Here is an 18,598-nt window from a genome sequence, read left to right on the forward strand (position 1 = left end):
GATTGGCCTATTCACTCAGGCACAAAGGGGAACTGATCCAATTTAACAACGGTCAGTCTGTTTCCCTCAAATCCTGCCGGTTAAATGTGAGGCAATAGGCCCCAAATCCAATTTATCACTTTAATAATTAACGCAAGAGTTCCACTTTAAAAAAGGTAGTAACTGGAATCACTAAATTACCGATACTGAAGGACTAACAGAAAGGGTTCCAACCATGGAGATATCCAGGATCTTCGGCTATCCGGGCGTTGGTGCACAATGTGTCCTGTTGAGCAGGATAAACAAAGGGGTACTTGAAAGGCAAAGTGGGATGTGGGATGCTAGCAGTATCCCGATAGGCAAAGTAGAATGTAGTGATTGTTCAGCAGGGTGCAAGTGTTCCTACAAATGTGGGCACTAGAGAGGCAATGTTACTTGACTACCGTGGCTTTAAAGATGGGCAAACGCCTGCTCATCCATCCTGCGACCAAAGGATAAAGCGACCAGTTCCCCGAAAGGCCACCTTGTACCCGTATCGGCCCACACCCTCAGGAACACCTGGAGCTTTGGCTAGGATCCATCTCAGGCTTGATGTCAGTCACCGTCCGACTCCTGGAACCGTGGCAGGATCAGCACACTGACCTCTGGAACTGTGGTTGGATGGATGAAAACCCACAGAGGCGATCAAATACCAAAGATCAAAAGAAAGCTCTATTTGTGGGGGGGCATCAATTTTGTTTGGGTACAATGTCGCATGACTGCGCAATTGTCAGTTAAAGAGACGCAGTGCCATTTTACAAAAAATGGCCTGGTCATTAAGGACCGGAAGATTTTCTCCCTTAAGTGGTTAATCATCAACCATGCGAGCTGCTAAATGCTGCACCTTCATTAAATGTAACCATATTGCTACACTTACGGTACTTTCACACTGGCAGCACCTGGGCGTCTGCGCTTCACTGCTGTTTTTGCGGTGCTTTTCCACACCAACCCCCCCCCTCCCCCCCCCGCTGCAAGAGGGATTAAAAGCACCGCTGCTTGCAGGACTTTTTTTTTGTGTCCTGCCAGCGCACCACTCCAGTGTGAAAGCACTTGGGCTTTCACATTGGCGTGAAAGGAGAGGTGCTTTACGGGTGCCATTTTTAGTGCCTCAGTGTGAAAGGGGTCTTAGAGGCGGCCCTCTTCTCTTTCATACACTAACTTCTGCTGGAGAGAGAGAGATGAGAGCTAGAGTTTTTTTTGGACCGTTTGCACATAGATTTTTTTTTTTTGAACATAGATTACATTACACGATTTTTTTGGACTAGCTCTTTTATACATGTTTGCGCATTTTTTTAATATATATATATATATATATATATATATATATATATAATAATATTGAGTTGTTGCACTAGAACTTTTATGATATAGGTTTGCACATTATTTTTGTATTTTTTATGATCTGTATTTGCACTTACAGTATTTATGAATAAAAGGTTCATAGGGTTGATGTGAAGAGTAGCGCTGCTCACACCACACATTGTCCAAATCCATTTGATGTTTTATCAATAGCTAGAGCAGCAGCAGTTTCAGACTATTTGTATTGAGTACATCTGTGACTCTTACTTTAACCACTTGCCTACAGGGCACTTTCACCCCCTTCCTGCCCAGGCCATTTTTTCAGCTTTCAGCGCTGTTGCACTTTGAATGACAATTGCGGTCATGCAACACTGTACCCAAATTTTTAAGCATTTTCGTCAAATAGAGCTTTCTTTTGCTGGTATTCATTCACTGCTGGGTTTTTCATCCTTTACAAAAAAAAAAAAAACGCATTAGTCTGAGTATATTTTCTAAATAAGTAATTTTTCTCCTTCACTAATGGGCACTGATCAGGTAGCACTTTTGTGCACAGATAGGCAACAGTGACTGGCATTAATGGGCACTGAGGGGCTTCACCATAATCAGGGAACAGATTGCTGGAAGGAGGTGCCGCTGATCAGCTCTCCCCCCACCACACACTGTTCGAGCCGATAACTTGCACATTTACATGTGACCGGCTGCGATTGGACGCAGCCGACTGCATGGTTAAGGAGCTCGGGGTCGCGCTGTGTCCTAGCAACACAGCGCGAGAGTGCTGTGACGTCCACCCAGGACAAAAGCCGCACTGTCCCGCCGCCATTTAACAGTGGGCAGGAAGTGGTTTATAGACCAACCCATTTTTTGTCGAGGGCTGAAAAAACAAAACAAAAAAAAAACACCCATCAAGTGGCACAGCTCGTCTAGGGGAGGAGTTGAGCCAGTGACGCCACACCAGAGTTGTGCCGTTCGAGGTGGTACACTGGATGATACAGTCTTCTAAAGAACACTTTAATTTTATTATTCTGGGAGTGCGTTTTTTCATGCGGTTTTAATAAACAGTCAATACGGAGTACACTATGTTGTTTGTCCTTCTTGCCTTGCTCGATTTAGGAGCTGAATCTGTGGAGTGGTCAAGACCGGAGCAGTGTACTAGCTGAGGAGAAAAGAAGAAACAGCCGTAGGTTTATAGCTACGTGTGATTTTTGTTTTATATAAAAAAGGGGAGCAGGCCCTTCTCCTGGCAATGGATTGTCACTGTATGGGAAAAGAGCAGCACCGGGTGTTTAGAAGTCTATGAATGTATTCATCTACACATTGAGGCCCGTGCTCGTTTTATATATTCACTATATATTTACCATTTGTCTCTTTTTCTTTCATTTATTGATGGGACTTTTGGACTGTTTATGGATTATTTTGCAAGTGTTGCTGCACTACACATTTTAAAAGTTTAATTTTTAATATTTTGTTTAATTTTTACAATTTCATTTTTTTAGGAGCCCTGTTGGGGGGGAGGGGGTTGGCAAAAACATCAGGCGTTTAAAGAGACCCCTGATGTCTCACGTTTGAGACGGAGAAAGATTAAGGACAGATTCCCCAGTCCCCTTCTCTGCACTGGACAACGAATGAATGGGAAGTGCTCTGTGCTGAGCAGCTTCCTGTTAATTCGTAAACTGAAACATATTAAACTGTATACTATATGCTTTAGCTGTCAATGTACATAGTGCATAATTGGTACCAAGGGGTGTACTGGTGCTCAGTGGGGGCAGATTTGGGGTCCCAGTGCTCAGTGGGGGCAGATTGGGGGGCACTAGAGCTCAGTGATGGGAGATGCGGGGGGGGTGTTTGTGCTTTATTAGGGCAGTGGTGCTCAATACCTGGCTGCTTGATCCATCTGGAATCCTGCAGAAGAATCATCCTGCTCCCACTTTCCTTCTCTGCTGATGTTTCTCCAGATGCAGTGAGGTCCTGGCTCATCTAGAGGGATGCCAATCCAGTGATAGCTCAGACCATCACTGCTGCCACTTGTAAACAGAGCTGAAAGCAAAAGACTTCCTCTATTCACTCCTCTCTTAGCTCTTACTGATAACTCCTCTAATGCAGAGACCAGCAGAGGAAGCCTATACTGGAAGTCTGTCTTTGCTGCTGCCACCATTTGTTGTTTACTTGGCTTAGCTGTCACTGCACTGGCATCCCCAGCATCCCTCCAGAGGTTCCAGCCACAGGTGTTCTAACACCACTGTCCCCTCTTCTGTCAGTGGCCATGCCTGGAGTAGATGCTCCCCTTGCTGCCCACCCCCCCCTCGTTTTGACCCTGACGTGCTCTACCCAGAACTGTGAAGCTTAAAAACTGCATGCATTACTTCAGGTCGACAACTCAGTTTTTTCCAAACTAGCTCAGTAACAGCAATTCCTACATTTCTCTGACAGGTTTATTTTGAACATAAAAATTAAAGATCATCACAAAGCTCGTAAAATGTAATGATCAATTCTGCTGAATGCAAATGAAAATCATGTGATGTGCAGATGCCCGGAAAATAGCCATGACTTCTGGAAGATTGTGACAGTATATACACTAATATGCAGAAAGCATAAATTCTTACCCTCAGTGGCTGTGACAAAAGGGTTGGGGGGTCGCCTCATAAAAATCTGACGTACTGTAGATAATGCTTAGCCATTGACTTTAAAAAAATAAATAAAAATAAGCAACTGTATGGAAGGTATAATTATATATTACTGTATCTCAACCAATCATGTGTGGGCTTATTCAAGAAATCTTCACCAAGTTATCTTTTCTGAACTGAAAAGTTGTATAAACATGCAATCTCCAACACTGCATTTATTTTTTCGTCACAATACCCTTTAGTATTAGCCTAGTCATTAAGTCACTACTACAGAAGGGGAGGTGAGGGTGCTCTGGTGGAGGTGGATGGCTGGTCTGGGGAGGCGACAGTTGGATGACACTTCAAGCAGCACTTTCGTGCATGCTCCAAAATGCGTTACCGCCCACTACCCCTCACTGACGCCATCGGCCTTGTGCGTTCCAGCATGAACCGAAAACATAGGCCACCTCATCGCTCCCACACACATAAAAGAAAACCGACAGCTGCTGGATGGCTCCCTGTATGCGGACAGAGGATGGATCAACAAACCACGACTCCATGTTACATGCTTTTAACATTCTACGACCTTGTGCACTTGTTTAAATCTTTTAATATTGCACTTAGAGGTGCCCATCTTTTTTATAAGTCACTACTACATCCATGCCACGGTAAACTCCACCTGAATCAGAATTTGTATTGTCACATTAAAAACACGTTTATTAATTACCTGTGCTGAACATTTGGAACTTCTTTGAAGCTTTGAGTTATATATAAAAAAAAAGATTTGCAATCATGAAAAATAAACAAACACTCTTTATTATCCAAGATAATAATTTACATACACATACAGCAGATATATTGTCAAACCTTTGTGACTAAATTATATTTAATACAAAGCAATGATATTAAAAAATTACCTGAGTGATGTGCATAGAAATACTGAAACCCCATTTTTTTTTTTAATGAAAAAAAAAAAAAAAAAAAAAAAGTCTTAAAAACATTAATGTTATACAAAACTTCAGAAATTAAACATTTATCACACCAGGCCTATATTGGGGCAGCTCTGCTGATATAATACAATATTCGACTAGATTACATTGGAGGTTGGATTCCTCCAACCAAACAAAAGGATTTAATGCGCAAATATTAGAGCATGCGTTTTTTTTTTCAGAAAAGCACTAACACATTCTGCAACTTTGTGAAAAACATTTTCAGCTGCACAGCTATGAGACAGGATTTAGGTTGCTTACAATTGCAAAGCTTATAAATAATGTTCTGTACAATGTGTTGAATTAGGCTTAAAGTCACTGAAGGGCCACAGGTAAGCCATAAGCCACAGGAGCTGCACCAATTATATACTTGAGCTTTGGAGCCTGGCGTGACTCTGCCAAGTACTTCAGAAGTTGGCTACCAGGCCCTGCCTTCAACCAATCCTGTAAGAACGCCACTGTGTAACGGTCAATCTCTCGGTCTGTGACATCCCATAAGTTACCAACTACCGTAGGGCTAAAATTAAATAAAAGAAACAAAAAATTATCCATGGAATATTTACTCAAGCAGTATTGTGTAGATGATAACTACCTTTATATTATAACCAAAAATAGGCTTACAACTAAAATTAAAGTCCACAAAATAATGGATTATTGTAAAAGTTGTGCTTACCCTTTAAATATAATATAAAAAAAAATGCTAGTAGTGGAAGTAAAGTGCATTAAAAAAAGTCCATAAAGTGCATCATAGTCCAGAAAACATATAAAGTGGTGACTGTGCAGCCGTTTCAAACCCTATAAAATTGTTTTAAAAAAATGTTCTGTGCATCCACAAATATTCTAATCCAATTCACCATCTTTGTCCCTACGAGGGCGTGTACTCACCCACCGCTGTGGAACCCCCAAGTGTATACCAATGTGGGTCAACCAGGCTTTAAATTACTGCTGCATTGACAACACGGTAAAATGGATCCACATCTCAGTATAGCTCAGAGAAGGAGACAATTAAGATCACAGTGGAACTATTTTATTGTTAAAAACCAAAGAAACAAAAAAAAAAAAAAATTAAAAAAAAAAAAACAAAAAAAAACAACATGTCCACTCACAAAGAAGGTGCCCTGTCCTGGCACAGGGCATTATCTGTGATTCACAAAAATGGCCCCGTAGCTCCCTGGAGCCAGCATGCTTTCCGCTAGGTTGACATAACATGTCACCGGAAGTCCTCACCCCCCAAATGCGCTGTCACCAGGATGTCCTCAGGAGGCCAGGCCATTCCTCCTGACGTGTGGATTTAAATAAAATATTTGTGGATGCCCAGAGAACTTTTTGAAAGCAATTTCATAAGGACAGAAACTGCTGCACAGTCACAATTTGGAATTTATATGTTTGATAGACCTGGGTGCACTTTATGGACTTTTTTGCACTTTAATTACCAATTCCTGAACCTTATTGGCAAGGATAGCAATTTCTATATTGTTATTATTTAAGATACTTGTACAGCGCCGTCAATTTACATATACATTGTACATTCACATCAGTCCCTACCCTCAAGGAGCTTACAATATTAATTATATGTATTGGTTTTGCACATATTGAAGCATCATGCACATAGAGTAAGCACAGGTTTTACAGGGCCTTGCAAAAGTATTCACTGCCCTTGGCATTTTTCATGTTTTGTTGTCTCACAACCTAGAATTAACATGGATTGTTTGAGGATTTGCATCATTTAATTTACAGAATATGCCCACAACTTTGAAGATTTTTTTTTTTTATTGTGAAGCAAACAAATAGGACAAAATAACAGAAAAAATCAATGTGCATAACTATTCACCCCCTAAAATCAATACTTTGTAGAGCCACCTTTTGCGGCTATCACAGCTCCAAGTCGCTTTGAATACGTTTGCCGCATCTTACCACAGGGATTTATGCCCATTCCCTACTTGCAAATCTGTTCCAGCTCCTTCAAGTTGGATGGTCTGCACTTGTGAACAGCAATCTTTAAGTCAGACTACGGATTTTCTATTGGATTGAAGTCTGGGCAGATTTGAGGGAAATGGATGGTGCGAAATACAGGGATATTCTTGAGCAAAACCTGTACCACTCTGTTTGATTTGAGGCTAGGATGGAGGTTCACCTTCCAGCAGAACAATGACCCCCAAACACACTGCTAAAGCAACATTTAAGTGGTTTAAGGGGACGCATTTAAATGTCTTGGAATGGCCTAGTCCAGTGATGGTGAACCTTGGCACCCCAGATGTTTTGGAACTACCTTTCCCATGATGCTCAACTACACTGCAGAGTGCTTGAGAATCATGGGAAATGTAGTTCCAAAACATCTGGAGTGCCAAGGTTCACCATCACTGGACTAGGCCATTCCAAGACATTTACATGCATCCCCTTAAACCACTCAAATGTTGCTTTAGCAGTGTGTTTGGGGGTCATTGTTCTGCTGGAAGGTGAACCTCCATCCTAGCCTCAAATCAAACAGTGGTATAAGTTTTGCTCAAGAATATCCCTGTATTTTGCACCATCCATCTTTCCCTCAAACCTGACCAGTTTCTTCGTCCCGACTGTTGAAAAACATCCCCACAGTATGATGCTGCCACCACCATGTGTTCACTGTGGTGTTTTGGGTGATGTGATGGATTTGCACCAGACATAGCGTTTTCTTTGATGGCCAAAAAAATTAAAATGTTAGTCTCATCAGACCAGAGCACCTTCCGTCATACAGTGGTGTGAAAAAGTGTTTGCCCCCTTCCTCATTTCCTGTTCCTTTGCATGTTTGTCACACTTAAGTGTTTCGGAACATCAAACCAATTTAAACAATAGTCAAGTACAACACAAGTAAACACAAAATGCAATTTGTAAATGAAGGTGTTTATAATTAAAGGTGAAAAAAAATCCAAACCATCATGGCCCTGTGTGAAAAAGTGATTGCCCCCTAAACCTAATAACTGGTTGGGCCACCCTTAGCAGCAACAACTGCAACCAAGCGTTTGCTATAACGTGCAATGAGGCTTTTACAGCGTCCTGGAGGAATTTTGGCCCACTCATCTTTGCAGAATTGTCCTAATTCAGTTACATTAGAGGGTTTTCGAGCATGAACGGCCTTTTTAAGGTCATACCACAACATCTCAATAGGATTTAGGTCAGGACTTTGGCTAGGCCACTCCAAAGTCTTCATTTTGTTTTTCTTCAGCCATTCGGTGGTGGACTTGCTGGTGTGTTTAGGATCATTGTCCTGCTGCAGAACCCAAGTTCGTTTCAGCTTGAGTACACGAACAGATGGTCGGACATTCTCCTTCAGGATCTCTTGGTAGACAGCAGAATTCATAGTTCCTTTTATCACGGCAAGTCTTCCAGGTCCTGAAGCAGCAAAACAGCCCCAGACCATCACACTACCACCACCATATTTTACTGTTGGTATAATGTTCTTTTTATGAAATGCAGTGTTCCTTCTACGCCAGATATACTTGGACACACACCTTCCAAAGAGTTCCACTTTTGTCTCATCGGTCCACAGAATGTTGTCCCAAAAGTCTTGGGGATCATCAAGATGTGTTGTGGAGAAATTGAGACGAGCTTTGATGTTCTTTTTGCTCAGCAGTGGTTTTCTCCTTGGAGCTCTGCCATGCAGGCCATTTTTGCCCAGTCTTTTCCTGATGGTGGAGGCATGAACGCTGACCTTAACTGAGGCAAGTGAGGCCTGCAGTTCCTTGGACGTTGTTGTGGGGTCTTTTGTGACCTCTTGGATGAGTCGTCGCTGCGCTCTTGGGGTAATTTTGGGCGGACGGCCACTCCTGGGAAGGTTCACCACTGTTCCATGTCTTCGCCATTTGTGGATAATTGCTCTTACTGTGGTTCGCTGGATTCCCAAAGCTTTGGAAATGGCTTTATAACCCTTTCCAGACTGATAGATCTCAATTACTTTCTTTCTCAATTGTTCCTGAATTTCTTTGGGTCTCGGCATGATGTGTAGCTTTTAAGGATCTTCTGGTGGACCTTACTGTGTCAAGCAGCTCCTATTTAAGTGATGCCTTGATTGTGAACAGGTGTGGCAATAATCAGGCCTGGGTGTGGCTATAGAAATTGAACTCAGGTGTGGACAACCACAGTTATAGTATGTTTTAACAAGGGGGGCAATCACTTTTTCACACAGGGTCATGATGGTTTGGATTTTTTTTCACCTTTAATAATAAACACCTTCATTTACAAATTGCATTTTGTGTTTACTTGTGTTGTCCTTGACTATTGTTTAAATTGGTTTGATGTTCCGAAACACTTAAGTGTGACAAAACATGCAAAGGAACAGGAAATGAGGAAGGGGGCAAACACTTTTTCACACCACTGTACATTTTGGGAGTCTCCCACATGCCTTTTCTCCATTTTGTTTTTTGCTGAAAGTAATGACTTTCTTCTGGCCACAAAACCCAACCCTATGGAGCGTACGGCTTATTGTCATCCTGATACTCTAGTCTCTGCTGTGGAACACTGCAGCTCCTCCAGGGTTACCTTAGGTCTCTGTGCTGCCTCTCTAATTCCCCTCATTGCTCGGTCCATGAGTTTTGGTGTGCGGCTGTCTCTTGGCAGGTTTGCTGTTGTGCCATGTTCTTTCCATTTGGTTATGATAGATTTGATGGTGCTCCTAGGGATCATCAAAGATTTGGATTTTTTTTTCATAACCTAACCCTGACTTGTGCTTCTCAACAGCATTGTCCCTTACTCCTTAGTGTTTGGTTAGTCGTGCCTCTTGCGTAGGTGTTGCAGCCTCTGGGGCCTTTCAAAAAGGTGTGCAAGACAGATCATATGACGCTTAGCTTGCACACAGATGGACATCATTTCATTATGTGACTTCTGAAGGTAATTGGTCGCACATACTCACATGCCAATTATCACTTTTACATTTCTGAAAAATTGTTTTATGTATATATTTTTCTAATTTTACTTAGACTATTATGTTCTGGTCCATCACATAATTCAGATAAAAAAAAACAATTGAACTAAAGGCTGTAATGTAACAAAATAGATAAAAAGCCGAGGGGGGTGAATACATTTGTAAGGCACTGTACCAATCAATGCATTTTTCATATGGTATGTGGGTTATATACCATTGAAAGCAGCAGCAACCCAGCTTTTTCTTGTGTATGGGGTCATTACTACCCATATCAGCTGAGCCCACTTCTATACCAAGCTCCACCCAATTAGGTTATGGTTTGTAGAGGTTTGGGGCCACAAAAAAGTTCTCAGTTGGTGAAGGAGCACTATTCTAATTTTGAGGCAAAATGCATTTCTGTAGCAACATGCACAGAGATGTGCAAAGAATGCATGCTACTGGGTATTTTTAATAGCTAATAGCTGAATTTACTAATATATAGAAGCTTTACCTGTGCCAAAAAGTGTCCATTCCTATAAACACCAGCATTTTGGAATACCCCTAGTGGTGGACTTTTAAAGGCACGTACAGTAAATATCAAATTTTAAAGATACAAAAAAAGTTTTTTATTGAAAAGATTAAGAAAATACATAAAACAAGGAATGCATAAATACACTAATAATCTGTACATATATAGGTTACTTGAAATACCCTATGCGTTTCGGAGAGACTAAATCTCCTTCTTCAGGGGGTATGTACAATTGTAAGATATAATATATTCACAACAGTGTGTTGAATAGACATTCCATCAGATTTTTTATAAAAAAAAAAAAAACAGAAAACCAGGGTGGGTGTTGCCGATGGTTGTTTTACCCCCTTGGAGCCTTCCAATGTGGTCACTCCGACAGAAAGGGCCGAGAGACCAGCAAGATGTCAAAGAGAGACCAAACCCCTAGCATTGATGGGCAGTTGGAGACGAAAGAACCCAACAAGGGAAAGACACTGGGGCAAAGCAAACAGTCCTGAGATATAGTAGATAATCCTAGGGATGATAACAAATAGAGCAGCTCCTAAGTGTTACTAAAGTATCCACCCGTCCGTCACGGCATCCAGCACCAGAATGCGAAGGAAACGCGTAGGATATTTCAAGTAACCGATATATGTACAAATTATTAGTGTATTGATGCATTCCTTGTTTTATGTATTTTCTTAATCTTTTCAATAAAAAACTTTTTTGTATCTTTAAAATTTGATATTTACTGTACATGCCTTAAAAGTCCACCACTAGGGGTATTCCAAAATTCTGGTCTATATCTTTGGATATGGCACACAAAATTGTAAAATGATTGCCTCCCACACATATTCCTAAAAACACAACCTAGAACCATCACTGTAATAAAAACTGATGTGGTTTACCTGTAAAATACTTTTTATAAAAGTACTTCACAGGACAGAGTCTTCATATTCATGACTACATGTATTATGCTGCCCCCCTCAGGTGAACATACAATGGGCAAACAAAAAAAGGCAGGCTTCCCTGCCTAATCATAACCCCCTACTAGCTCAGCTAAGCCTTAGGGACAGAATCTCTTCCTCTTGTGATGCACTCTAAGGAATTGTACAAGCAAACCCAGAATCCCAAATTCTTAATGGTATCTCACAGAATACAAGGTGTCTTCATATTAATGACTACTTGGGATGTCCTAAAGCACTGAACACAAGGGGTGGCCAATAAACCAACAAAAAAAAATGAATAGGAAAAAATCTCACTAGAGCCATCTAAAGACCTTTGTCTCCACTTCACTGGAAAGAGTCTCTGGACATTGGAGGGATTTGATGTTCAGTAGATTCTTGTGAAATGGGGAATATAGGCTTTTGCTTGAAGCCCAAGGCTGACAAAAGGGCCTCAGCTTCTGTCTATTAGATTTGCTGCCTTCTTCCGGGAAGGCAGTGTGGTTTTACCCACTGTCCCCTTCTGCATAAAGGCATCCAAGGATGGCCCAAACAGACGCTCACACCCACTTTCAGAGAAGTTCAGCAGACCAGCAATTTAGCCACAGGATTCTCCTCATATGAATGGAGATAATGTCCAGTCCAGACAGTTGCCTGATGGAACCTTCAAGCCATCCACTGAGAAACTCAGTTTCTTGTAAACTCCTCCATGCATTGTCCAAAGACAGGATCCTTAGAAACAGATTCCCTGGACTGAAGAAAAGTTTTGCCCACATTGAGGGCCTGGCAGACTCCCACTGCAGTTACAGAGCTGCATCTATGAAAAAGGAGGATGTCTTAATGAGGGCTTCCAACCTTTTCTCTGTAGCACCCTTAAAGACTAACCTTGTCTGCTGAGACCACCAGGGTCTTGGTTAGGTAAGAAACAGATGTGTCTACACGGTTGGGAGAACTACTATACGGGGATCTTCTAAGCAAACCACTTAGATGCAAGCACCTTCTTCAGTTAAGTCCATCCGCATACATCACTTCTTACAATGAGGAAGCACAGCTAAAGATCTGGGGATTTTTGGGGCTTCCAGGATCCAAAGCCGGTGACCAAGGGAGAAGTAGATTCCAGAAGTGGCAGTGGCAAATTTGTTGATCGCAACTGCTATTAAAAAAAAAAAAAAAGGAAGGAATAGACTAATCCTCTCCGGCTTCCTTCTCTCCCACATCCTTGACCAAAGGATGCTCTTTTGATACATAATTTTTAGAGGGTAAGCTTCAACGTTTGTCTTCTAGACATTCCAAGCCAGTGAGAAACCCTGAGAGCTGGCTTGGAGCAATGGCTGTGGAAAATTCCTCCCTGGACATAAAAGGAACTGAAGCAATATCCCTGCGAAGCAGTTGAAAAACAGGTCAAAGCAGGCATTCAGAACCAAACTGACCTTTAGGGGAGCCATTACAGGGCAGGATATGCAGGCCAAGGAGAAGTGTGTGCCACAGTGACTCACCATACAGACTGGCCTATATAATTGCAGGGATAGTACCCAAGGGGGGGGGGGGACCTACTGCCTATGACAGGGTTTGCTGTTTTGTTGCGGAAAGTTGGCTTGTCGCTGAATGACCTGTAAAGTAATTCCCATTATGCCATCAAGCAGGAGCTTTGTGCCATACCCACCATCAAATAGTGGCACAGCAACACCACACCAGTAACACTCAGCACCAGTTTTAGTAATGCAGCTGCCCTGCCACCAGCTGCACACCATCAAAAAGGGGCCTTATATTAAAAGGAACAGTCTAATGATCACAGCCACATAAAGGACTTCCATCCAAGGAGTCAATCACCGATTCAGGCTGCAGGGTCACTGTAAAACCCAATCTTCACCATTATGGTAGCCATGCTCCAAAGACAAGACTTCCCATTAGGGGTTCACAGCCATGGACCTGAAAGGTTACCTTGGTTAGAACTGTCTGCAGGACCCTGGGCCGACCAGCAGCATTAAAAACAAACCCCCAAATTTTCTGCAGGTCCAGCTACCGTTAATCCATCAATCTATAGACACTAGCACAAAACAGTCTTAGCTGAGCGGGGAAGCTTTTTTATTTTTAGGCCAATGTCCATTTAATTGAAGGTCACAGCATAACCCAAGCAGTCACGAACATGAAGATGCCTTGTGTCCTGTAATGTTCACATGCCTGGATGAGTAGATTGTAGCACTTAGAGGCAACTATGATCAGTTTCTGTATAGTGATCTCATGAAAAAAATTGTTGTAACTTACCAGCCAGCCATTAAGTATTTCAAGACTAAACCGGCTCCTTCCAGGTCTCCCCTGACTGACAAGGCAGCGCTACTGCATCCAAACAGCAACACTACTGCATTACAGTCCAACCGCTGCAAAGTCTGTGCATCCAAGAAATGTGCACCTGCTCCATGTCCCACATAACTGCACAAAGGAAAAAAAAAAGGGGGGGGGAGACAGACATTAGTCAGCAAATTCACAGCTAACCAATTCCTTTTTTATCCAGACTAGAGAACACCAAAAAGAAATACTCACATATAGAGATCTTGTGTCGTTAGTGCTGTCTGGAGCATTTCAGACTTTGGAGAAGATCTAACAACACCAGTCCATCCATGTTCACTACAAAAAAGATCAAAGCATCTCAAGTGAATAGCTCAAAGTATGAATGTATAGTAACAATCTGAAGTGTATAAATAGACATGTTGAATCATTTAGAGACAATAAGGTAGATTTACTAAAACTGAAGCGTGCAAAATCTAGTGTAGCTGTGCACTGTTGTAGCCAAACACAGGCTTACATTGTTGAGAGCATACATCAGCAGAATAATAAAAGTCCCTCCCCAAGGATCTTTTCCTGAAGATTTCAAATGGAAAAGATCGTGAGACCAAAACAGCACTGCAGTAATAGGGGTACTTTGGGGAACAATTTAAAAAAGGAAAGCATCACCGGCTCTTTTCTCTGTCCCTTCAGTGCTCACTGACACGCTCGACTGTGGAGGGGGCGGGAGCGGCTGTCTGCTACATTGGGTCACAGGAGTGCAAAATTAAGTGCACTCCGTGATCCCAAGGAGAAGTACCAGTAGGACCAAAAGAGCTTTGCTTTACTTCTCCTTTAAGGTTTGGGTTCTGATTAGGCTTCTCCAAAAAGGTGCATTTTCTTTTTCTAAAGCCAGTCTGTGCTAGATTTACTTCAATGCCAGTGTCCCGCTGTAACACCAAACTTCTATTAAGCTTTCGCTGGTGGACAGCCACCCTGACATTATCCTGTATATCCTGATATTTTGGGAATTCATTACTTTACTTTAACAAAAGCGCCTTTTGAAGTATCCCAGTCAGAGCACAGACCTTGTCCCCATATAGAAATGATGTGGAATGACGTCAAGAGAGCCAATCACACCACTATAAAATCAAATGGCAAAATGTATTTTAAAACAAATGGTTTAGTGACAGGGTTCCCGTGGAACTCCCTCCAAAAAAGAAAATGAATGCTTTAAGGCTCCTTTACACATGAGCCAATGCCCTGCAGCATTTTTAAAGTCTCATAACCACCCTTCAATGCCTGCCACAAATATTACAATGTACACCACCACACAATGAAATACACACAGCAGCGGTAGTGGCGTGTTGAAAAGTAGGCAGCATGTTACTTTGATGAGGCAACACTGCGCATCAACTGCATTATTAACCACTTCAATACAGGGCACTTAAACACCTTCCTGCCCAGACCAATTTTGAGCTTTCAGCGCTGTCGCACTTTGAATGACAATTGCGCGGTCATGCTACACTGTACCCAAATGAAATTTTTATAATTTTTTTCCCACAAATAGAGCTTTCTTTTGGTGGTATTTGATCACCTCTACGGTTTTTATTTTTTGCGCTACAAATAAAAAAATACCGAAAATTTTGAAAAAAAAAATGTTTTTTTTTTGTTTCAGTTTCAAAACTTTGTAAATAAGTACGTTTTCTCCTTCACTGATGGGCACTGATGGGGCTACACTGATGGGCACTGATGGGGCTACACTGATGGGCACTGATGGGGCTACACTGATGGGCACTGATGGGGCTACACTGATGGGCACTGATGGGGCTACACTGATGGGCACTGATGGGGCTACACTGATGGGGCGGCACAGGTGGGCACTCATAGGCGGCACAGGTGGGCACTCATAGGCGGCACAGGTGGGCACTCATAGGCGGCACAGGTGGGCACTCATAGGCGGCACAGGTGGGCACTCATAGGCGGCACAGGTGGGCACTCATAGGCGGCACCGGTGGGCACTCATAGGCGGCACCGGTGGGCACTCATAGGCGGCACCGGTGTTATAGTAATGGATGCCAATCAGTGCCAAACAATGCATGCCAATCAGTGATGCCCATTGTGGCCACTGATTGGCATCCATTATGGGCACTGATTGGCACCCATTGTGCTGACTGGCACCCTGGTGGTCTAGGGAGGATTATGGATTTTTATTACCTTTTCCCTGGTGGTCTAGTGGTGTCCCTGGTGGTCCAGTGTGGGCATCCTCGGGGGGGCTGTGCTGATAATCGATCAGCACAGACCCCCCCCTGTCAGAGGAGCAGCCGATCGGCTCTCCTCTACTCGCGTCTGACAGACGCGAGTGAGGGAAAGCCGATCACCGGCTCTTCCCATTTACACTGTGATCAGCCGTGATTGGACACGGCTGATCACATGGTAAAGAGTCTCCGTCGGAGACTCTTTACCGAGATCGTAGTTGCCGGGTGTCAGACTGACACCCCGCAACAACGATCGCCGCGATGCGCGCCCCCGGGGGCGCGCAGCGGCTCATAATCCTAATCACGTCATATGACGTCCGGTTAGGATTATGAAACCACTTTGCCGCCGTCAATTTGTAATAGGGCGGGCGGCAAGTGGTTAACCACTTTCAGACCGGACCAATTTGCTGGTCAAAGACCAGACCACTTTTTGCGATTCGGCACTGCGTCGCTTTAACTGACGATTGCGCGGTCGTGCGACGTGGCTCCCAAACAAAATTGACATCCTTTTTTTCCCCACAAATAGAGCTTTCTTTTGGTGGTATTTGATCACCCCTGCAGTTTTTATTTTTTGCGCTATAAACAAAAATAGAGCGACAATTTTGAAAAAAACGCATTATTTTTTACTTTTTGTTATAATAAATATCCCCCAAAAATATATAAAAAAACATTTTTTTCCCTCAATTTAGGCCGATACGTATTCTTCTACATATTTTTGGTAAAAAAAAAAAAATCGCAATAAGCGATTGATTGGTTTGCGCAAAAGTTATAGCGTTTACAAAATAGGGATAGTTTTATAGCATTTTTATTAATTTTTTATTATTTTTTTTTTTTACTAGTAATGGCGGCGATCTGCGATTTTTATTGTGACTGCGACATTGTCGGGGACCCATCGGACATTTTTGACACATTTTTGGGACCATTGTCATTTATACACTAATCACTGCTATATAAATGCAGTGATTCCTGTGTAAATGACACTGGCAGTGAAAGGGTTAACCAGTGGGTGGCAGTGTAGGGGTTAAGTGTTCCTAGGGGTGTGTTACTAACTGTGGGGGGGTTGGGCTTTCATTTAGTGTACACTGATCTCTGCTCCAATCACATGGAGCAGAGATCAGCGTCACTAGTTGCTAGGCAGAATGGAAAAATGTTGTTTATACAGCATTTCCTCCATTCGGCCGCTCCGTGAGACGATCGCAGGGATGCCCGCGGCGATCGAGTCCGCGGGTCCCGCGACCGGACTCACGGGGGTCCCGACCAGCGCAGGAGCGCGCCGCCGGCGGCGCGCTCCCGATGGCACGGCGGCAACGAATATTGGACGTACATGTACGCCAATATGCCTGCCCGTGCCATGCTGTCGACGTACATCGTCGTGCGCTGGTCGGGAAGTGGTTAAAGTAGGCAGTAGCTATGGCATTGAACATTATTGCCATTGGCAAAGCTTTGTATGTCAGAAAAGTGTCGGTGCCAGCATTACCATTAACCAAGCAACAACCTCCTATTTTTCCGCTGGTACATTCTTTCAATGATCATCTTAAACTGGACTAAGACAAGTGTCAGAGACCAAAATATACAAATCCATCTGGCAGAGAACTCACAAAAATGTGTTTGATCACACTACAACTTAACCATACCTCGCACAGATCAATTCCTTTAGGATCACTTCCCCTTTACTCAGGTCTCACTAGAAAAACACTTATGGGCGTTCAAGGTTCAACCACTTAGTGACCACCCGAACCGTGGCTGAGTGGCTGCTGTAGGCAAAGTGGCGTACCCACGCGTCGCTGCCTACTTTCAGGTTTAGGGCGGAGCCTGTCAGCAAGTCCCGGCCAATGATTTACGCTGGGACCTGCTGATCGGCTGTGTGCCGTCACAGCCCAGAGATCTGTGTTAGTAAACACAGAGCTCTGTACAGAGAGAGCAACCTGTCAGGGATGAGAAACAGACCTTAGTAAAAGCAGCACACGTTACACATATTTAACCCCTTGATTACCCTAGATCAGGGGTCTCAAACTAGCAGCCCTCCAGCTGTTGCAAAACTACAAGTCCCATCATACCTCTGCCTGATGGAGTCATGCTTTTAACTGTCAGCCTTGCAATAGCTCATGGGACTTGTTTTGCAACAGCTGGAGGGCCACAAGTTTGAGACCCCTGCCCTAGATGTTAACCCCTTCCCAGCCAATATCATTAGTACAGTGACAGTATATACTATTATCACTAGTAATGTCACTGGTGATGTCAGTGGCAGTTAGTCAGAGACTTTGGTGTGACTAGTGCTCCAACCTGAGAGCACTAGTCGCACCAATGTGAACTGGGCCTAAATCTGCTACTACATCCAATACTCCCCTCAGATTAATGCGGCTGTTCCAAAAGGTGTCCCTGTCCTCCTTCAAAGTGGGTGCAGTCTAATAGAGGAGGTGTGTTACTCGTGAAGAAAAAATAGAAAAAAAAAAAATATAAAGAGAAAAAACAAAAAGTGCAGCCATCACATCTGATTGGCAAGGTGCAATATATTACATTTTTGTTTTTTTCGGATAGTATCACTTTAAGGCCAAGCAAAAAGGGGGAATTTTTTTCTAGTAAAAGTAAAAAAAAAAAAAAAAAATTTCAATGGAGATCACATCACTCATCAAATGGCTGATATAATATGGCTGATATGGGACAGAAAAACCAGGGGGAAAAAACAAAACCACACTTACTTTTTAAACCAGTCCCTGAATCGCTCCTCTGTGCCTGGTAGATTTGAATGGGGATTAAGTACATAAAATGTTTTCTTAGGATCCACACCACGAACAAGACTGCTCTGAGGCTGGTGCTGCAGGAAGAAGAGACAGTTTTTTTCCATGC

General features: G+C 42.9%; 1 protein-coding gene across 3 annotated transcripts in view; it reads right to left on the minus strand.

Annotated features, from left to right (window-relative positions):
- Window positions 1–4,712: 4,712 nt before the first annotated feature.
- The window catches only part of ESPL1 (extra spindle pole bodies like 1, separase), a 185,938-nt gene continuing 172,052 nt past the window's right edge, over window positions 4,713–18,598 (minus strand). For 2 of the 3 annotated variants that reach the window (XM_077483856.1, XM_077483855.1), the window contains exons 28-31: window positions 18,451–18,566; window positions 13,773–13,856; window positions 13,497–13,661; window positions 4,713–5,423 (exon numbers count right to left, since the gene is read on the minus strand). In XM_077483856.1, coding sequence (XP_077339982.1) covers window positions 5,222–5,423; window positions 13,497–13,661; window positions 13,773–13,856; window positions 18,451–18,566 — 567 coding nt within the window. In that variant the 3' untranslated portion in view covers window positions 4,713–5,221. Of the gene's footprint in view, window positions 5,424–9,418; window positions 9,552–13,496; window positions 13,662–13,772; window positions 13,857–18,450; window positions 18,567–18,598 lie in introns of all 3 variants that reach the window. The other variant, XM_077483857.1, reaches the window with a different exon arrangement.

The sequence above is a fragment of the Lithobates pipiens genome, unplaced genomic scaffold (genome assembly GCF_037356315.1).
Source record: "Lithobates pipiens isolate NorthernLeopardFrog02 unplaced genomic scaffold, aLitPip1_a1.2 Scaffold_16, whole genome shotgun sequence".
Lineage (NCBI taxonomy): Eukaryota > Metazoa > Chordata > Amphibia > Anura > Ranidae > Lithobates > Lithobates pipiens.